The 22,151-nt window shown below is 48.0% G+C and overlaps 1 protein-coding gene and 1 long non-coding RNA gene across 2 annotated transcripts in view; one reads left to right on the forward strand and one right to left on the reverse strand.

Annotated features, from left to right (window-relative positions):
• Window positions 1-4,908, reverse strand: part of Tshz2 (teashirt zinc finger homeobox 2) — a 239,128-nt gene extending 234,220 nt beyond the window's left edge. Inside the window, exon 1 of the mRNA XM_047539796.1 lies at window positions 4,571-4,908. Coding sequence (XP_047395752.1) covers window positions 4,571-4,610 — 40 coding nt within the window. The 5' untranslated portion in view covers window positions 4,611-4,908. The remainder of the gene's footprint in view (window positions 1-4,570) is intronic.
• An 86-nt stretch (window positions 4,909-4,994) lies between these two features.
• LOC124976829 (uncharacterized) lies at window positions 4,995-11,865 on the forward strand. Its single transcript, XR_007107076.1, has 5 exons — window positions 4,995-5,306; window positions 6,253-6,945; window positions 10,272-10,548; window positions 11,248-11,323; window positions 11,519-11,865. It is a non-coding gene; the product is annotated as an uncharacterized LOC124976829 (long non-coding RNA).
• The last annotated feature ends 10,286 nt before the right edge of the window (window positions 11,866-22,151 follow it).

The following is a 22,151-nucleotide window of genomic DNA, read 5'->3' on the forward strand; positions in this document are numbered from 1 at the left end:
ACATCTCCCGAAGATGCCAAGGAGATCTCTGCTTCCCCAGGTGTAGCAATAAGGAACGAGGCGCCCCAGAGAAAAACAGAAACACAAAGTGGCAGGCAAAGAGGAGTAGATATATCTGAGGACTGTTTCTACCCTCCCCAAAAGTCGCATCCAATGTCCAACCCTCAAGCTTCAGAGGCTGCACTGCCCAGAAGTTTCCCAGAGCCCTCCCCCTCACCTGGTGTCCACGAGAACTCCCTGTCACTTGCAATCTGCTGATTAGGGTTAATGTATTATGTCCTGATATGGCAGATTAAAAATGAAATCAATAAATGCCTAAAACAAATGGGATTTTGAGATGTCCCATTCAATCTGGGTCTTTAAGGGTGAGACCAGTGGTGGGAGAAGAAAAGCAGGAGGCGAGGGGGAAAGGACCACTTAAGCAATCGATTTCAATCCAAAACACCGCGTGACAAAGCAGTTTCTAGGTACCTGTCCTTTTCCAGGGATCTACCTTAAATAACAAGAACAGCCAAATAGTTGGTGCTGCTGAGGTTTTTATTGTGTATATGTGAGCGTGTGTTTATTTTTTTCTCCATTTATCTTCAAATCGTACCGTTTGGATAATAAGCAAAGGGATCTACAGCAGGAGACATTTAAATGTTCAAAATATGAACTTGCCTCTCTGAAGGATGTTTAGACAAAGTGAGAGCGCCAGGGCCGGGGTACTACCCGGATTCCGATTCTCTTGAATTCTGCCCCACTTGCCAGTAAATTAAAGGTAAACTGCCCCCTGAGCTACCAGTCCCCTCCTCTCCCAACTAGTTGAGATTTCTGGGACCTCACCCATTAATCCAGAGTCACCACTATCCTGAGGAGGAAGGAGAGATCTCTCAGGTCATTTCTACTCGGCTGCAGTGTTCAGTATTGTCCCTGCTGAATACGTTTCCTCGTAAATAACCTGTGCTATTAAGGTGCAAATTGCAACTTTTAAGTAATGATTGCTAATAGTCTAATGTTTACTGCCACACAAGGACATTCATGAAAACAAAATCTGCATTATTCATCTCCATATTAAATAAACAAAATAAATTGAAGGAGCTCTTCTTTCCTGCAAGACTCTCCACAGATCTGAATTATCAGAAAGCTTATGAAAGTCTGCAAGAAGGAAACGTGGAACATCTTGTCCTTTGGGGTGAGCAGAAGCAGCATCCCACAACTTATGTGCATGTGAGGTGTTCATGTGTACATGATCACAAAAGATTGTGTGCACTATTGCAATCGGCCGGCATTGCTATAAAACAAATAGCTCAGGGTGGTGAAATAAAATATGTATTACATATGTATGTAGTCAGTGGCTGAGATGGACTGTCAGGGTTGGAAGGATTCAAGGATGTCTACAATTTTACATTTTTAGGCACTCTGCACCCTACAAAAAGCATATCAAAACATTGTTCTGTTTTATTTTGCCTTCCTGCTATGTTCTTTATCTTCCCTAAAATGGACAGGGGGAAAAGATGCAGGTACCGAATCCTGCAATATTTTCAGGTGAAAGAGGATGCATTTTAATGGTGATGAAACATACGTCCAAGGAAGGGGAGCCAAGCATGCGCACACGCACACAGACCTCTGGGGTACTACACGCGGCTTTCTCAACTTTTTTTTTCTCTTGCCCTAAGTAATAGTAGAGTATAATGGCATAGCTTTAAAAAGTCAGGAAGAATAACATTTCAGAGGGAAATGTTCTGACTTAGCTGTTTCCTTAAAGAGAACTGCCTACCTCACTTCCCTTCCCCCTGCAGGGGGAGGAATATAACAAATAAAGACTAAAATCCCTCATCCCTTACAGTCTCATCCTGTTTGTTCTGTTTGGATACCTGCTTTATTAGAAAGTTCGGCAATGGATTCCTCGAAACGTGGCACTTCAAGCAAATAAATGCGAAGGGATCTAAGAGCCTCCAACAGTTCTTGGAGAAAGAGCTTCAAGAGGGCCTCAGCTCTGATTCACTTCCAAGCTTTTTCTATCTTCCATTATTCATTAATCAAACTGGAAATCAAGCTTTCAGCATCAGTCCATGGGAGTAATTACTTACAGTTGTGCGTTGTGTTTAATTTTAAGCAGTGATAAAAGTTAGCCCTTCCCCACATGTTACCTGACTGAAGAACCCAAAGTGACTAACTTTGCTTGTGAGTAGCCATCGCCACTGAAACCGAGGCGGGTGCTGATGACCCCGGATGAGTGGAAGAGACTGCATGAAAGACTATCCGCTTTATTAATATGTGAGCAAATAAATACCACAAGAGGGGCCTCACTGTGTACGAAATGCATTACTCCCTTTTAACTGGAAGAGGATTTCCACTTCTTTCAGGGAAAATAATGAGAGCCATGAAAACAAACATAAAAACACTAGGATCACCACAGACCAGAAAACCGAAACTACAGTCACAAGTTTCTAACACACACGTGCATGCATGTGCACACACACACACACACACACACACACTACAATATATAAGCTAACCAGTAGATGCCAGCTTAGTGAAAGGATCTAATTTAAATAATGTGATGCAGCGTTAGGTTATGTACACCTGGATCCTCATTGATCAGAGGATGATTATAATCAAAGTGGTGCAATTCTGAGCAATGCACTTTTTATAATGAGCTTACGAAAGGAGACATGTCCAGTCATTCTGGTAATTTAAATTACTGCCTAGTTGTTGAAGGCCTTTACCGGAACAACAAGGGGGAAAAAAAGTAATTTTCAGGGCAGGAACACTTCTTGCTGGACCGAAGCCCAGGGTTCTCTTTCGGGACAACAATGAAGACGTTATCTCAAATCATCTAGCTACACTTAAACTTGTGTTGTCAGAACTAGACGGCGCAGGCTCGCTCTTCCTGAGTCTCGAAGGCCGTTGCACACCCTAACATTGTCAGATTGCAAAGCAGTCTAAGTTTTTAAAAATAAGGGGGCTATTGTTTTCAAAAGCAGTAGCTAGAGTTGCAGAAAGAAAACCTTATTGCCTAGGCAAGTTCCAAATACATATGGTAGTACACATATTTTAATTATTTTGCTTGTAAGGAGACAACTGAAAAACATTCAAAGCTTTATAAGTGATATCTCCGCATGCAACTCACAACCTACAAATGGATACCGAAACTACAAGCAATTCTGTGCTCACAGGGAAGGTAACTGTGGATATTGCAAAGCACATGGATTACCATTCAGTCTGGGATCAGGCAAGAGGAGCTTGGCAGTCCAGCCTGTTCAGATACAACTACCCACTTTCCCCAGATTTATAACTAACTTTGCAAAGTTTATCAGTGTTCCGCTGAACTTCTCCCTGTGTTTTACCCAAGCTGAAACAGAATAAAATGTGGGTGGGTTTACAGCCTCAACTACTGCCTAAAGCAAAGGGCAAAGACAGAGAGGAGAGAAAAACAAGAAGAAGAAGAAAAAAAACACACACACACACACAACAAAACAAACTTTTGCTAAAGCCTTGCTTCAACTAAAGGACACAAAGAAATAAAAACGCCCACATGAAAAGCCAAACAAGATAATAATTGTGCGTGTCTGGCTCTGAATATAGAGGGCAAGGCTTGCGTCACTGGCCCTCTGAGTTACCATGGTGAGTGATTTATTGATATATATCAAGAATGAATAGATCAAAGCCAGTGAGATGACAGGTGATCAATCAAATGTCAAATCAAAACTAGCAATCAAGTGGAAAGCTGATTTTTCAGTGGGTGGGTCTGGCAGGAGAAAATGAACTTTCATATTACACTTCCGAGAAACAAAACCCCAGCATATGATTAAAAAAGCAATTAAAACAACCCAAAAGGAAAAAAAAAAAAAAGAAAAAGAAAAGAAAAGAAAAAGAAATCCCCTGGAAGATCTCTGGTACTGATCCATGAACCTGTCCCTGTGTTGATGGCGGTGGGGGGTCGACGGGTAAATAAAGATTCAGATGGGATAGTTCCTATCACACAGATCAATTCGCAAAGTTTGCGACTCTCTCGGCGAAGAAAATCCTGAGCTGCCTGCATTTCTAGGGTGACACCCCCACCCCTTTATTCAGAGAAGGGAGAGAGGTCTGATTCGGTTTCAGAAACCACATCCAAAGGCTCGTCCATTGCTGGGGTGCTGTTTCCACCTTGGCGATCAAGGCTGGAGTCCACGGGCCGGCCCCAAAGCCAGCCTGCAGCCCGGGCTTGGGCATGCCTCACACTTCAGCGCCCCGAGCCCCAGCGCCAGCGGACTGTCCCCGGAGGCCAGCAGCCGCTGGCACTGACCACGCGGAGGGATGCGGGGGCGGAGGGGCCGGCTCCCTACCCCGCACCCCAAATCCTCAATCCAACTTTGGCTCCAGAGGCAAGAAACGGACTGGGAGAAAAGTTAGGGGTGGGGTGGAGGGTGGAGGAAAAAGTTTAAGAGGGAAGGCTGGGTGGGAGAGCTCCCCCACCACCCGAGCCTGCGGGCGCGGGGACGGGGGAGCTGGGAAGGCGAGGGGACGGGTCAGCAGGGGGGCGCCCGGGCGACTCCCCAAGGCTGCAGGGTGGCGCCCGGCTGGGGCCGCCGACGTCTCTTACCTGCCGCCCGCCGGGGTGCCTGCTGTTTCCTCCTTGGCATATCGCTCTACTGCGCTCCGTCCCACTTGGCGCCCCAGCCCAGCCGCGCGCGGGGCCCGCGGTCTCTCTCGCCTCTCTGGGTCTCCTCCGCCTCGTGCCCGCTGGCTCCTAGGACGTCACTCGGCCTCTGTCCCCCTGACGAGCCCCCCAGTAACTCCTCCAGCACGGGCCGGAGACCCCCCTCTCTGGGTGGCAGACACGGTGGCTTGTGCCGGCTGGTTTGAAGTGGAGGTTGGCGCTGCCGTGTTTGTTTGTTTTGTTTTTTTGGTTTTTTTTTTTTTTTTTTTCCTCTCTCTCTCCTCTCTCTCTCTTTTTGTTGTTTTTGCTTTTGGATTTTTTTTTTTTTTGGTTTTGCTTTTTTTTTTTTTTTTTTTTTTTGTGACGGGTGAGACACTTGATTTCTTTATTAAACATCCAAGACCGGGTTCAGATGGAGGGGACGGGGGGCGCACACGCGCCAGGCGCACACGCGCGCGCAGGGAGCAGGGGCAGCAGCCCGAGCCCGGGAAGGCGGTCGGTTTCTTCTTCTTCTTCTTCTTCTTTTTCTTCTTCTTCTTCTTCTTCCTTCTCCGCTGTCCCTCCTCCTCCTCCACCGCCGCCTCCTCCTCCACCGCCTCCTCCTCCACCGCCTCTGCTCTTCCTCCTCCTCCTCCCCGGTCTCGATGGCGGACTCGCGCAGGGGGCGAGATCACTCACGGTAGGTTTGTGGCTGCTGTCAGATCCCCGGCCGTGAGTGATATGCGAGAGGACAGGCGCGGGCTGGGGACGGCAGGATCTGGAATCCACTCACTCACACGCGCACGCACACACAGGCACACTCACACCACGCACCCGCTTCCTCTCCCACACACACTCACACCCCGCACGCACACACACACACACACATACACACGCGCGCGCGCACACACACACACAAACACACACGCACTCTCTCACACACACAAGACAGGGCGAGGCGATGCCAGCAAACATCGATCCCGCTGAACAAACTGAACATTAACAAACTCCTCCTCCTCCTCCTCTCCCCGCGACCTGATGACAGGGAGAAATTTACTCCCCAGCCGCAGAGCGCCAGGCAGAGGGAGTCTATTAAAGGGACAGCGTCCCGCCAGGGAGAGGGGCTGGAGGCAGGAGACCCAGGCCTGCCAAGCCCCTGCTCTTGCAGCGCGCTCATGGCCGTGGAGAGGGCGTGCCCACCCGGGCCTGGACACCCCTCCGGGAGGGAGGGGGGCGGGGAAGCGAGGGGGTAGTGGGAGGTGGGAGGCGGGGGTGGGGAGGGGGTACAGGTTGCAGGGGAGGGGTGGGGAGGAAAGAGAACAGACTGGTGGTTAAACTTGGAACCTGGGGAGAAGCACACAGGGCTAGAGGGCCTGACCAGTGCGCACCAGCAACAATATTAGGAGCGGGGAGAATCTTTTGCTTAGAGCGGGAGTAGGGGGACTTATCCATGGTTGACTTCCATTCTCTAAGCCTTAACCTGACTCCTTAAAATGTCCTGCCAACCCCCTTAAGTTGAATGACTCTGACCCTCCCACCTTCTTGCTCATCAATGGTCATTTAGCAAAAAACAAAAAACAACCAGAAACCTCCCTTCCGCTGCTTGGCAGACAAATTACATAGTGTCTTTTTGTTTCTTCCAACAGTGTTTATTGAGCATTTACTACCTGCCTACTGTGGAAACTCAACAGCCATAGAGAATGTCCTAGTCCTATTGGTGTTTATATTATACTGGGGGAGAGCAGACAAGGAGTCCCCTGATATCTAGCCTTTGCTTATGTGCTACCTTCTCCCAGAGGTCCACCTTATCTCTCTCTCTCTCGCTCTCTCTCCACACACACACACACACACACACACACACACACTCCTCATCCCATTTCCCCTTTTTTACTTTTGCCCATGGCTTATCAGTATGGCACAAGTTATGTGCAGTTTTCTCTTTGAGGTCCTCTCCAGATATAAGCTGCGTTGGGAAGTCAGGTTTTTGCCTCTTTGGTTCCATTATTTCCCTAATGATGGCAAAGCCCCAGGTGTTTTGTTAGGGAACCCCCCAATATTTGTGGGCTGGATGAAAAGAAAGCAAACACATATGTACCATAGTTTCAGAGCAATGAGCCCCGGGAAGATGTTCAAACTGGGTGCTGTGATAGGTCCCAAAGGAGAAGGCGGCTCCAGATTCATCATTCCAGCCGAGGCGGCCTGAAGCCAGTGTGTGACCACTGAGCACCTCGGCAGACCAGGCACCTCTCAAGGAGTTGTGGACCTATCAGTGAGCGGGGTAAACCTGGACCTGCCCTCAGGGAACTCTCCTTCCAGTGGGAGGTGCAAACAAGTAAGAGGTAAGGATGCAGGTGGTGGAGGTGTTCTTGGAACAGGCGAGGAACCTGGGCTGTAGGAAGGAAGGGTGGTGAGCAGGCAGGCTGGGCAAGTCGAGCCAAAGAGAGTTCTAAACGTGCAGGAGTCAGGCAGAAAGGGAACTTATACAGATGCCCTTGTCTTAAAAAGGTAGGCATTTGTCCAAATGCGTCTGCTTCCTGCATTAAAATCTCCACCTCCGGGCCCTACTGAGATGCAGGTCTCTGGAACAAGGTTTTCTGACCATGGTGGTATTAACATTTTGATCCAGATCATCCTTCGTTGGAAGAGGCTGTCCTGTGCGAGGAAGAACGTTTAGCCGTACCCTTGGCCACTACCCACCAGAGGACGGACTCTTCTATCCCATTGGCCACCAAAAAAAAAAAAAAAAAAAAAAAAGACTTCAGATGGTCTAATGTCCCATGGGAGCAAAATTGCGCCTAATTGAGCACTACTCTCAGAGACCTTCAAAATCAGAAACTTCTGGATGAGAGCTTAGGAATCTACATTTTGAATGATCGACCCCAGTCCCACAAGTGACTCCCCTGTTTGCTTCAGTGTGAAAATTTCTGCCAAAATAAGCCACTTTTTTTTTTGAATCAGGCAAACCCAATATTGCTAACTATAGAACCAACTTCTGTTCCCATATTAATATGATTTAGGTTCTCAAGGGGTGACATTGTCTTTGAGGCTATTGTGATGGAATTTCACCCATACCTGTTCCTTTTCCCTCCTCCCTGTACCCTCCCAAAGTGAGGCCTGACCATGCCACCTGGGATGCTGCCCCCTCCAGCTCACCCACCTGGCCCCCTTGCCCTGACATGAGCAATTACCAAGCTTGACTAATTCCACCCATGTCTTTCTTAACACTTCCTCTGGGTTATAGGAAGCTTGACTTTCCCATCCTACTGGTTAGCTACACTTGTTGTCGCTGTTTGTGAGGACTGTCTCATTGTTAACAGTCCTACGCACTGTCCACCACACCAGTGTAGTCCAAATTGTTAAGTTCCTGGCCCTAAATCACCCAAATGGCCTCCCCCCATGACCAAGCCCACCCACTCCCAGCCCAGGCAGAGTAAACCCTATTTCATCCTTGGCAACATCAGCAAAAGTGTATCATTCAAGTCGCCCAGAGCGCAGTGCCTGTCGAGTAAAATCCCATAGTCTTCTAGATGAGGAACCAGTTTTAGAATCAGGAGATTTGGTGGACTTCAGGCCTGAACAGAGAGAGGGCTGAGGCTGCAGGAAGCTCACGGAACGTGCCCTCTTCTCTGCAATCCCCAGAACTGTCGGTCTGCTGTTCAACTGTGGGATAGTGTACCAGGCTTTGCCCCAAGCTCCAGTAGAGCTGAATATACAAGACAGGACCCTCTCCTCCTAAAAGCTTCTCTTATAATGATCCAGAACACTGAGGCCAAGAAAAGAGGGAATTGGGCAGCAGAGTCCAATCTTGGGAGGGATCTGGAGGGGGAGACAGGATGAGGTAACCTGGGCTGCAGAATTTCTCCCAGATTCTCTCCAGAATCCTTCTCAGAACTTCACCAGCACTCCCTCCTGGTACTCAGTGCCTGCGTAGGTAAAGGGAGGCAATACCCACCTCTGGCTGGCTATCAGCTTGTTGCTGGAGTATTCTTTCACTTTGTAGTTTTTCCCATAACTACTACTACAGAGCCTTTAGCAGTTAGGTATCAAGAAAGAAGATTTGGACCACACCAGGGGAACGTGTAACACAATGGCGAGCAGATGTTCTGGAGTGGTGTAGACAGGACATTAAATAACACTGATTCACACAGTGAGAAAGTTATTCCCTTCCTGACGCCTTCCAATGTGAGACAGTTTCCATTTAGTGTGGGTGGTTTTTTGTCCCCCACCCACCTAACATTTAATAACTTCTATTCTTCCACCCATACTGCAGATCTCAGGCTCAGAAGGTTGGGATGTGGCAAGTGTCTCTAGCCAGACTTTCACACAATGGTTTTCCCTGAACTCACTTTGGCATTAACTTCTATTTTAGTGAAAGATACTGCTCTTCATTTTTGGTAGCGATCACAAGTTTAAACCCGTTTAGTAGAATCTGAAAATAAATATATTTAAGGAACAAGAAGGCGCACATATGGTCGAGGTAGGTGTGGAGAAGGCAGGAAGGGAGAAAGGTGGGTCCAGGCATGCGTGGAACTGGCATAGCACCGTGCTGGAGCGCAGGCCTTGGCACTTAAGGAACTTCTTCTGAGAGCTGGTGTCTCAATAATGCTGTGTCGAAGCCTCAGGGAACCCGGCTTCCTGCGACTTCGGGTGTATAAAGGCATGAACTGATTGGCAGGATTCAACCTGTCTCCCCAAAGAGCCAGCCCCACGTGGGTCGAGCATCAGAATAACCTGGGAATTTTATTTGTTTCATTTTGTTGCATGAAAAAGCTCAGACTCCACCTCAGACTTACTAAATTAGATGCCAGGGTGGGGCCAGAAGATCTGAAAACGGTAAAGCTCCCAGGCGATTCTGATAAGGTGAGGCATGGGAACCTTTCCTGTACAAAAGTGGAATTTTAGAACAAGAGAATCGTGTTTGGAGAGGATTGTTTTTCATCCAGGGAACAGGAAAGGGCATCAGGACTTGGATTTTCTCACAGGGCTGGGTGGAAAGGTGTCCTCGGTGCCCTTCTGGAAAGCTGTGAGCCCCGCCCAGCCCGCGCGGTATTGCCCTGGTTTCTGTGTCTGTGCTTGTGGGCCCACCCTACCTGGACCCCTGGTCAATGCGATGAGAACATCTCCGGTTGAGCAGGCACTGCTCTGGCACCAGGGCGAGGCGGAGGGGTCCAGAGCTGCCTGAGCACAGAGAGCCACTCCTCTGCCCTGTTCCCCTGCCCTGGTTCCCGCCTTTGCACTCACTATGAACCTCCTGGATGGGCTTGTCCTCTTCCCTCTAAACTTAGTTTCCCTCCTTTGCCATCCCCACCCCTCCTGCTGCGTCTTCTTCATGTATTTGTCACCACCTGTCTCCCTAATTGACATATAAACTCCAGTTACCTCTGTACTCATCCACGTCCAGCACAGTATAGGTTCTCAGAAAAAAAAAAAAAAGTGAAACGCGAGTTGAACACCAAGCTCAGCATATCCGCAAGGAAGGCTGCCCTTGACAACACTCAGGCCCACAAGGGTTTCTTTAGAGGCCGGTGGGTAGCATTTTTGCCTGGTGGCCTCTTTTCCAACGATGCTGCTGCCCTGCCCTTCCCAGCTTCCCTCCCTTTCCTGCCTTTCCTCTCTCTGGTCAACTACCCAGATCACTTCCTCCCTTAAATACGGCCTCTTCCAGGAAGCCTGCCCAGATGCATCCCATGGGATTCAAACTTCTCCAGTCCATTTCTTGTTAAAGCAGAGACTCAAGGGAGAGTATGGTTGTCCATATTGAAGCCCCCCTGGCAGGGAGAACTCATTCATGCTTGGACACCACGGCCATGATAACCTTGGAAGTGGACCCAGGAGGCTTCCAGGAGCTGTGGTGTTCACAGGCAGGGTGCTGGTTACCGCGGTACACTCACTCTATGGACATCAATTAGCCATACACCTCAGATTTGTGTACTCCTGCATATGTAAGTACACAGTGCTTCATGTTTAAAAAAGTAATATTCTCAAACTTTGCTTTATATTATAATCAACTGGTAATTTAAAAACCCCAGAGTCCCTGCTTACCCCAGAGCCATTACATCAGCTCAGGGCCAGTGGGTGGTCCAGCCATCAGTGCCTTTTAAAGCTCCCAGGTGGTTCCAGTGTGCAGCTAAATTGGAGAGCCAGTGTACCATAGGATTTTGCCCTTGAGGATATAATTCATTGCCTTTCTCTTATGTCATTTAGCTTGTTCAGGATATTCCTTGTCCCATTAACTATTCTGTGAAAACTTCGAGTTAGCAAACTCTGGTCATTTCTACCCTCTGATGATACCTGGTACGACAGCTTGTTGTTGGGCGGAGTCAGAGGCACAGAGAAGGATAGGAAGAAAATAATGTGGGACGAGAGGGTAGAGAGTAAGGGGTGGAGGCAGGGCCCACTCTGGGGTTAGGGCGGGATGGGATCTGAGGGGGCAACATTTAAACTGAGATCTGGCAGCAGCTGATCAGGAATCAGGGCCTGGAATTGGAAGCCATGATAGGGCTTCAGAGTAGAAAGGACGTATCCTTCAGGGCTAGGAGTTAGAGGACCAGCCAGGCGGAGATGATGCAGGAGAGGTGGGTGGCCCAGATCACAGAGCAGCTCCATCCTCATATCTTAGAGTGTGAATTTTATTCTTCCAGTTGTTGGAAAATGTAATTCATTCACATCCAGCCGAAAACACCTTATCCGTTGGAGATGCTTGCTCAACCAACACAGGTGACGATATCTTGGTGGATGTGTGCTTTCTAAAAGAGGTTGGTGACGATAATGTGTGTGGGCACTCAGGCACTGGCAAGCTTGCTTCTGAGAATGAATCCTCTAAAAGTTATTGGGCTCACTTTTAAACTCGTGTGATTTGGCTGGATGAAGAATTCTTCAACAGCAATTAAGCATTATGTATATTTTAAACAGAATGGTTGCTGAGTGGGCAGGGAAGAGGCATGAACATCTCTTACGTTTCTCCCTTGGAGTTGGCTACCTACAGTTGGTGACAGTGTTTTGCTACTGCTGAGGAATCCAGAACAAGTCTCTGGCCCAGTAATCCATTGCTGAACTTCATTAACCGCAGGAAGACCTTAAGTGAACGTAAGGACCGGAACAGTCTGGGGACTAGGTGACTGCAGCCTTTAAGTCCCAGGCTCTGGTATATTTTATGCCAACTCAACTGTGTATCAACCTCGTCTTCCTGGACTCATTAGAATTGTGTGCCCAAAGGTGCCCTCAACTTTCAGAAGCAAATACAGAATGATATAATTCGCTCTGAGAACACCTTTCTGTCTTATCCGGAGCATGTCTTATCTGTTATGATTAGGCATTAAGCGTCCTATTGTCCTTAAAATTTCATGAGCTTCTACCCCTGCTTGCTAGGATTATGTCAAAGTGACTTGTCCTGAATGCTGTTTTCACCCAACAATACAGCTTGTCTTTTCTGCTAAACCCTTGCAGAGCAGTCAACGCGGCTAAGGAGAACCCACAGGCTTAAAGCGGTCGGATAGCCTGGGATCCCTGCAACCCTTTCTAGAAGCCTACTGTCTTGTTCTTGCTTCCCCGAGATTAAGGTGTGGGGACCTCAAGATCAAGATTTGTTAGCAAGTGGTTTACTTGGGAGACAACACTAGAAAACTCCAGCTGGGGAATAGGAAGTGAGTAGGAACCAGAAGGCCGGGTGTGTCAGCTAGCGATTGTCACCATGAGCAGCTGGGCATGTCCCGCTGGGGAGTGCTGGGGATCCATGCAGATCATGCTCCTTCAAGATGCCCTCCTACAGGGGGAGAGAGCGGGGTATTATCCTCCCACTCCTGCCAGCCATGGCTGGAGGCTGCTCCTGGCCCTCACTGGAGGCAAGGAACCACGGTGCTGGCGGCTGGGGTTCGGCTGGGGTTCGGCTGGGGTGTGAAGCAATGGTACAGTGCTGGGCAGTGACTTCCAGATCTGAATCCCCCAGACCGTGACCTTCAGCAGGGCAAGGACAGAGACGGTGCTGACTGCAGTGTCCGCTTCTCAGCGTCGTGCTGGGCACACGGCAGACTTAATAAATACCCGTGGAATGCAGCACGCCCAGCCCACAGCCGGCCTCTCTCTGCAGAGCTCTCTCCTCTAGTCCTGTCTGTTCTAACGTTTTTAGCTCTTGCTTCTAAGTCTTTTGCACTCCTCTGAATTTTGTCCTCTCTCTCACCACTCGTGTGGTCACTTGGGGTAGGGGCCTTTCCCTTCTTCCCAGTTGGCTTTCTGGTGGAGCTGGAGAGCAGAGTTCTCATTAGTACCATAGCTCAAGTTTTTAAACAAAATAAGGCATGGTGCTCTGATGCTTATGAGTGTCCTAAGCACAAGGTGAGGCAACTACAGAGTACCTGCAGATCTACCTGAGGTCCAGTCTAATCCACACGGAGGGAAAGCTCACTTTTGCTCAGTTGCAAGGACCCCTATGTATGGAAAGTGATCCAGGACGCTGGAATCCCTCTGCAGAACATACAGGCTCCAGAGCGAAGTTCAAGCCACGGGAGACAGAGAGCTCCTGCTGGCGTCCTCATGTCCCCATGGACACTGCAATGACTTTGTCCACCAGTGCTCATTGAGAGGCTGCTCCAGGCCAGGCCTGGGTGGCCCACTAAGCATGTGGCAGAGAGTTAAGCACCTGCTTGACTTTTAGGGAACTGAACAATCAGGGGCAAGACAGGCAAATGACGGCGAAGATAATACTAGCAGGCGACATGTATGAAGCTCTTGGTGCCAAGCACTGTTATAAGCACTTTGACATAAAAGCGTATTCATCCCTAAACACTTTGATGAGGAAAAGTGCTTTATTGTTCCCATTTGACGTATGAGGACACTGAGGCCCAGAAAGGTTTGGTAACTTAGCCAAGGTTATGGAGATAGCACAGGCGGAAGTGCGGCTGCAAACCCTCCTGTGTGGCTCTGGCTTTGTGCTCTTAAATCCCTCGTCCTGCAGCCTCCTGGTAATGAGGTGACCCCTGTGACTTCTATGTCACCAAATGCCTAGTGATTCACTGCCTTGCTTTTCCCTGTCTGCACTCTGAGCCTGAGTCTCGTAGACCCCACGTGCCTGTGTCTCCCAGAGAGTTTAAACAGAGTCCTGGGCCCCTGCTGGAGCTCCTGGCTTTGCCAGTCTGGGGTGGGGTCTGGGAATGTGTGTTTGTAACAAGGTCCCAGGTGACACTGAAGCTGCCATCCACAGACCGCTATTTGAGTTTCTGGGGTCTCAACACAGGTGCATTTCCCCTCCCCCGGGGGACACTTGACAATGTCTGGAGACCTTTGTTAGTTATCACAACTCAGGGGTGCTGCTGGCATCTAGTGGGTAGAGGCCATGGAAGCTGCCGAGTGTCTACACTGCACGGGGATGCTGCTGAGTGTCTACACTGCACGGGGAACACCCCGACAGACCACGAAGGACCTGGCCCTAAATGCCAAGGGTGCGGAGGTGAGGAGGCCAGTGTGGACACAAGTGTGCCAACTTGGACGTGTGCAGGTATCGCCTGGGGCTTGTTTAAAGTGTGGCTCTGACGGTGTAAAACCCAAGCACGTCAGAGTGGCAGCGTTTCTCACAAACTCTGACCAGGGATGCTGGTGCAGCTGGTCAAGGGACGCCACTTTGAGTAGCAAAGTGACGTGGAGGTCTTGAATGAAAGCTTAGGACACCAGGAACTTCTCAGAACTGCACCCTGGAGGTCTCCTGCATGAGTTCAGAGAAAAGTAAGTCCGAGTTTGAATAATCCTCTTTCCACTCACCCTGTTGCAACTTTACCCTTAAAGCGGCGCTGAGACAGCTGAGCCGGGGACAAATCTCCACTCCTCTCCTAGCAGCAGGCAGGGGCCCGCTGAAAAAGAGCAGGGGCAGAGCTGGTGAGAACCGTGTGCTTCAGTCCCCAGCATCGCGTCGTCTATTGTTGCCTGGAATCGTGGCTTCTTTCCAAGAGCCGGAGTTGGCGATGGGGTTTGTGTCTGCCTGACTTTCAGTTCTGCGAACGGGAGATGAGAAAGTGGCTGCTTTGAACACGGTTGCTCTCTTGGGAAAGGGGTATGGGAGGAATGAACACTGTGTCCAGCCCTCCAGAGACTGCACCCCAGCCCCTGTGATAAATGGCAGCATTAACAAGGTTTGGTTGAGAGGGAATCTACAGATTTATGACTTCCTGTGTCCGCCAGCAGATGTCATTATGGCTGACAGAACAGAAGGCCTTTCAAGAGCAAGCTGGGGAGGAGCTAAGAGGGGAAAATGAAATAAAATATGAGGCAGAAGCCAAAACTACCGATGGCCTCGTGGGGCTATTGTCCACGCTGCCATTTTAGGAATGGGGGACGTTCTCCAACACACCCAGCGTCTGGTAATGTCTCTGAGGTCCTGCTTCTCAGATTTAGGCAGAAACTCTCAAACAAAAGGCAAAGTTACTGGCTTCTCTCAAGTGAGAAAATCTCCAGGGTTTTGTTCCTGGCCTATTTGTACCCTTAAACATTTTCTTGGATAAAACGAACACTTTGCACTGAATAAACATGTATTTTATATATTTTACCCTGAAACATCATTTTGAAGGGTTTTTAAATATATTCATTTTACGAATTCAACAGCTCATTCTGAAATTCCTTTGATATACATATGATTTTACCCATTTTTGAAAATTATTTTATAGAATGTCATTGATGTTTTATGTGCCAGAATTTTTTTTTGTGTGGTATGGAAAAATGGCATAAATTTGGCATTCAGCATGGGCCAAGAAACCCATTTTAGTACGTACAACTGCTAACACATGCTTAACAGTAATTATGGGTCACATTTCCACATTTCCTCCTTTTAATCTACACCTGAAGATTTACCTTCCGTGGCTAAAGAGAACTTTTTTCAAAGTTGACTCTCTTGACAGATCTTTGGGCTCAGGTGATCAGTGCTCCAAACTGCAACCCAAAAGAAACAAATTTGACTCCACATGCTGGGCATTCCTTAGCTCTGGCCTCAAAAATCATTCTCCTTCCTGGTCATACAACCCACGAGACTTGTCAGAAATGAAGAGTCGTGGAAGACTTTAAGGAGGAAAGCCACAGGGATCCTCTTTGCTCCTGGCCTCTTAAAAAATAATAAAAACAATAATTTCAAGTAAACACATGATCTAGAAACTTCTTCTGTAATTAATTAGTAGTTAACATACTGATATGTGTGTAGTGAGTGGTCAGAATTTTATTTCATTGAGAGGGTGTGTGTGTGTGTGTGTATGTGTGTATACTGGGAATGGAACTCAGGGCTTAGCACCTGCTGGGTAAATGCCCTAACCCAGTCCTTCCCTGAGATTTTCAAAATGACACTGTAGTTACAAAGACAACCACCTCCATGGTACCAGTTCCAAGCACCTTGGCATGGCCTCATGGTGACATTTTCACTAACCTGGGCCCTGGGTACTCTCTCTGACTTGCGCTCACTACCTGCGTTTACCTGAGCAGGTCACTAAAGCTGTCCATGCCTCTTTTCTTACCCGTGGAAGGGGGAGGATGAGTGGGCTCATCTTTTAGTGTTTTCTTCTAACCAGCATCGAAGACTGTTTGTGAAGCCCTTAGCCATGTGCTTGGCTCAGAGGAGGAGCTCAATAAATTAGCTATTGTTATGATGATTTATATTAAAATATCTTCCTTCTTTGTTATTTCGCAGGTAGACGTGCCAACTGGACTGATTCGTGGGTCACCTAGAAAAGAAATCCAATGATGATGATAACATTAATTGTTGCTGTCATATATCGAACACTGAGTGCCAGACATTGTGCTAAATGCTTGACACGCAAAATCTATTGAATCTAATTCTTCCAACCGCCTTATGAGGCGTAAGTTCGATCAACTTGATACATGGAGACACTCAGATTGGAGTTTGTCTGTGGTTTTCAAACTAGACCGCCTGTGGACGGCTTGTCAAAAGCCACATTGCTGAGTCCCCCTTCAGAGTCTCTGGTCAGTAGGTCAGGCCTAGACCCTGAGATTTTAGAGTCCGTAAGTTCCCAGCTGCTGCCGCCATTGCTTCTTTGAGGACCATGTTTGTGAGACCCCGATTTCAGTCACTTGTTTGAGATTAACAAGGACTGAAACGGTAGGGTGAGATGCCAAAATTTAAAATCTGAAGACACTTAAAAATACTCTTAACCCATCTAAATTTCTTTCAATTTCCTAACATGAACTTTTGAATGAATCATTGATCATCGCTTTGGCAAAACCCTGTGGTTTGGGTGGTCCCGCTCCACAAATTTCTTTGTGGCACATAACAGTTCGTGATTCCCTTTTAGGGGAGGATTTCAGGGACATTTTAAGGAGCATCAGGTTCTTAAATCATCCCCCCAGTCACGCTTGAGGTGGGCAGCCGTCCTTCAGGCCCAGAGCAGAATGCAAGTGGGGAGACCGACCCCAGCTGGAAGAGTCATTAGCAGTTCCAAGATGAAGCCCAGCTGGGGGTGCCACACCTGGAGACCATCTGTGCCTGACAGCCATGGCCTTGGTTCTCATCCAGGCTGAAAGGGCTCTCAACGCACAGCCCACTTGGACATCAGAGGGCTCTGCAGGCCTCTACTGAAGGCTGCTAAGGTGAACCACTTGTAAGCAGGCAGACTAGGGGACTGGGATGTGACTGGCCCACACTGGAGAGTTTGGGACTCTAAGGCCTCCAGAAGCACCAGTGGAAGGTGTGAGTGGAGACAAAGGACAGGGAGAGAGCAAGAATAAAGCCCAGAGTCCCTCAGTGAGCAAAATAATCCATCATCACCATCTTCCCTGTTCAGCTGGGAATGAAAATCTCAGCCTGAACTCAAATACACAGGCAGAGTGTATTTCGAGAAACGTGAACACCCAGAGACTTGATGGAAGCAGATAACGAAGGAAAACGCATGGTACTGCTGAGGAGAGGCTGGCTGGAGCAAGACCGGGAATCCGAGTTCCAGGGTGCAAGAGGGAGCTGGAGGGTGCCCCTGGACTGGCTCTCAGGAGCCTGAGATCCCGCGCTCTCTGTGGAGTGGATCCACTCTTCTTGGAAGACCTTCCTCCTCTACTAAAATGTGTGCCATCCGTGCACATATCCATTCGCTCATTGATTCATTCCACAGATACTTACTGAGTGCATACTGTGGGCCAAGTACTGACGTAGACACTGAGGGTCAGGACACAAACCCCAATCGCTACTCTCACGGAGCGTACTCTCCACTGGGATCTGTGAGACAAAATGCAAAATCAGTAACGTGATACGTTAGGATATAAAAAGTCACAGAAGAAAAATGAAGAGAGGAGCAAATTTGGGTTGCCAGGTGAAGTGATTGAAAAATAGCCCATCTCCATTCTCAATGATAGCATCTGCCTCCACCGATGAGTACCCATTTATGATAAAGGAGAGACGTTAAGTCAAATAAGAGTGGGGACAAAAGGTAAAATTTTGGCTGCACATTGCCCAGAAGAGTCCAGGAGTTGATAGTTTAATGGGTGCTGTTCTTTCCCGGCATTCCGTCCATCCATCCTTTCTGATACAGCTCAGATTTTCACTGGGAGACCTACTTCTTCTCCATTTGATTTCTGTGGCTCTGGGACAGCTGACTCTTTCCCCAACTCTACGGCCAAGCCGATCAGCACACTCCCTCTCCCCACTGATTGGTTCTGGAGTAGGCAAGGGTCCCAGGAAGCCAAAGCTCAGAAAACCTGCTTGATCTCCCCTCGTTTACTGAATCCAGAGGGGAAAATTGTGACTGGCAGCTATATTATAACCGGGAGGAGGTCTGCCTTAAAAATGAAGTAAAAATAGAAGAAGGGAAACAAATTAATAAATAAAAACGTAGGTTCTGGAAGACACCATTAATTCCCTGGCTAAATACCCAGAGTAAATCTGCCCCATGTCTGGATTTAGTTAATTGAGCAAAACCAGTTCTCTGCAATGTAGAGCCATTGGGTTGGGTTTTCTGTAGTTTCAAATAGAAAGATAAAATGTCTAGTTCAGGCACAGGTCCAGATGCCTGCTGGTGACGGACCTCCAGGGCTCCCTCTGTGTGGACTTCACTGTCAGTCTGGCTCTTCCATGGGGACTACCAGCAACCTCGTTCTTGGCAGCACCTGCTAGGATTCTGGACTCCTCCAGTTTACATCCCATGGGTCTGCACCCACCTTTGAACCAAGCAGCCATGCCAGGGGATGGATGCCATTGATCTGTGGCGGGGACTCTCTTGCAGGGCCTGGGTTTCCACCTGCCTCATTGTTTGAGAGTTGGTTCCTCAAATTAGGGCATTGCTACTAGAAAGATGGGGCATGGTGGACAGTCAGAAAATGTCAAAATTCACCAAAGGGTCCAGTTTCCTCTTCTGGCATTTCTCATTTCCCATCTGTAAAATGAAAAAGTTGAGGACTTCCAAGAGCTCTGCTGCAAAAGGCCCCTTCTCTATTGCCCACTGCTGGCACCAAAGCAAACTAAATTTGAAAGATTTTGTCTGCAATTCATGCATCCATCCATGGGTGCATCTGCCCACCATTGCTGCTGAACATCCACTGGCTTCAGTTTTGTTCCACTCCTAGGGGCAGAGTGGTCAGGAATGTTGGGAGGAGCTGATCTCTCTATCCAGGGACATACAGTCGGGGAACCTGCTTGTGGTTTTCTGTTTGGGTTAAGAAGCAGAACTTTAGTAGAGAAACCTCTGTGCTCGTGGTCCTTCAATTCTGCTAGGAATGTTGGCAAGAGGAAGAGAAGATGGGAGCTGCAGAGCAGCAGATTCTCGGCTGCGAAGTGACCTGAGGACAAAGAATCAGCAAGCCCCGCCTGGGGGAATAGGAAGGACAGTCTAGGTCTGGGGCCACGAAGGTTTGCGAGCCTAAGCTCGCATTCAGCCAGGTTTTCATGGGGTGAGAGAACTCAGATATTCATTAAGTCACAGTTAAAGGACCTTCATGTGTGGTCAAAAGCATTCTGGATCAATACGTCAGACCCAACAGAGTTCCCAAGCAGCTTACAGTCTGAAGATGCCTAGTGACTAGATGATTTCAAGTGTCACAAGTATCCAGAAGAGGAACCTCAGGAGCTTATATCAGGGGGACATATTCACTTGAAGAAACTGCATTTAATGAATACGAACATTTTTGTACCACTTTAGAGAACTACGTAAAGGGAAGGTAGAATATTTCTCACAGGACCACATAGTAAATATTTTCCCCTCTGATGTGGGTCCTCAGTTCTGCTGGTGGAGTGCAAAGAAAGCCATAGACAATATGGAGACGAATGGGCATGGCTGACTTCCAATAAAACTTTACTTACCAAAGTGGGCAGCTGGTAGACCAACCCATAGTTTGCTGATTCCTGAATTAGACACATCACAAAGCAGGCAACAGAGAGCAACAACCAAGGACACTTTGCAATACACTTACTACGCCAGAAAAACCTTTTGGGATTTGACTCTGCAGATTCCCCAGTGCCCACTGCTCACCTCTGTGATGCAGAGCTTTCTCCGAGGTGCCTGAACTGAGTTCCAGAAGTGAACTGAGGGTGGTCAGCTGGGCAGCTTCCCAGGCTCCCCATCTACGGTGAGCTTAGAATGGCTGACGGGGAGAGTTGGAAAAACATAGAGGGGCCCTTCTCTGATGAAGACGTTTCCTGCTGTCTTGTGGAGCAGGCCAAGATATGAACCCATAACATTTTAATAGCCCTGGAATGTTTTTTCTGGGATTTTTGTGACCAGCATACACACTTTTGTAGTCGGTTCGAAGCTGGCAGTTGTGGTGTGGGGGATTCCAGGACCACGTCACGTGTGGTGTGCTGTGATTTACAAGGGGTGCCATTTATATGGCGAATTTTAAACTGTTTAATATACCTCCCAAGAAGTTGCTTGGTTCATAAAAAGTCACAAAAGAGTTTCAAAGAAAAGCCAAAACTGCAGAGAAGTTGGAAATATTTTGTCGTTCTTTTTCTCTTTTGGACTATTGACTCTCGGTCTGCCAATGGAAGTAAAGTCATAAAATTATAATTAGTTTTGATTCTGGAAAAAACTTAAAAAGAATATCAGAGTCTCTTTACCCTAACTGGGTGTGGGACAAACATTTGAAAGACATTGGATGGAAAAGTCACCCGACTATTGGTCTAGGGTGCTCTCATAAAAGACCAGGAACACACTGCCAGTTGGGTCCGGAGAGGTAACACAAATGGAACGTCCTGGATAAGAGGCAGCAGGGCCTGGTGAGGATGGGGCAGCTGGAGAGCATGTGGCCTGTCCAGCCTGTTGTCCCCACCCCTCTCCACACACACATGCAAGCACAGTCTGCCCCCTCCTCTAGAAACACACCCTTATCAAGTAACAGGCAGGAGATGGCGGGACAGTGGTCTGAACTGACGAGGGGCTGCATTCTGCTCTTCCCTGACGAGACAAAGCATCCCGGAACCCAGCACCACTTTCCACTCCTCACTCTGCGGATCTGTTAGTTCCCCTATTTCTGGAGAGGAGAGAAGAGAGTGATAATTCATGCAGACATTCGTTTGGTAAAAGTTATACTCTTATCCTCTGATCTGTAGATAAGGTGGCTGGAAGGGGACACCCTAAGCTGTTTAGGGGTTCCAAATTCCCATTTCGACACTTGCAGGAAACTGTGTCCTTCACTGAGACACGTGGCCTTCCCTCTGACCAAAATGTCACAGAAAGAAAAGTTTACACCTGCCCAGTATGTTTGTCAAATACGCAATGTGGCATGAACTGCAATTGAAACAGCATCCCATGACACCCTAATCGAATTTTAATTGAAATATTGCACGTTGATGCCTTTTGCATACGTGAGAGACAGAGCTGATATAAGGGAGAACTCATTAGACTCAAGGCATTCTGAAAGTCAGGATTTCTGAAGAACTCTGGGAAGAAAATATACCACATTTCCTCATGTTAGAGAAATATAGCAGTTGGTTTAGAAAATGCTTCCAATATGGTAACGAATAAGGTAAAAAAAATTTTTTAGTACAGTGCTAATTTGAGCTGCTATGTGGTTCAGAAAGACACAGTTGGGCACTCAGTAATTAAACAGAAACCCGAATCATTTGGTGTAATGGACTCCAGTTGTTCTTGCAGCCTAACTTCCATCCGTCTTCCCCTTTCAAATTGTACCATTTGCAGTTTGCTTTGGGGCAGTTAATTCTCTCCCATGGTCAGCCATGCCATTCCTGTGGTATTGACCCTTGCCTCAGCTCTAAGACCTGGTTAGGGTCAATAATCCCATCCTGCCCACCCCTCTGGCAACCATGACTGAACTCATGATGGGCAGAAACTTAAGACAGAACCAAGGAAATCTGTAGCAAAGTTTGCTAGGGCTCCTGGGGAAAAAAGGGGGAAAATTCTTTCCTTCTTGATAGTACTACTGGAATAGTGTCCTTCCTACTAAAATAGAAGGTCCTGGAACTGCCAGTGGAAACCCATTAGAAGCCTGAAGAAGAAGCTGATGCTGTGGACAGTAGAGAGGAAAAAGTGAAGAGAAACAAAACTAGTCCTTGATGACACTAGATCAAGCTGTACCTGAAGCAGTCCTGCCCATCACCTTTTCAGTTAAGCAAGTCTAC

Source organism: Sciurus carolinensis, chromosome 2, assembly GCF_902686445.1.
Source record: "Sciurus carolinensis chromosome 2, mSciCar1.2, whole genome shotgun sequence".
Lineage (NCBI taxonomy): Eukaryota > Metazoa > Chordata > Mammalia > Rodentia > Sciuridae > Sciurus > Sciurus carolinensis.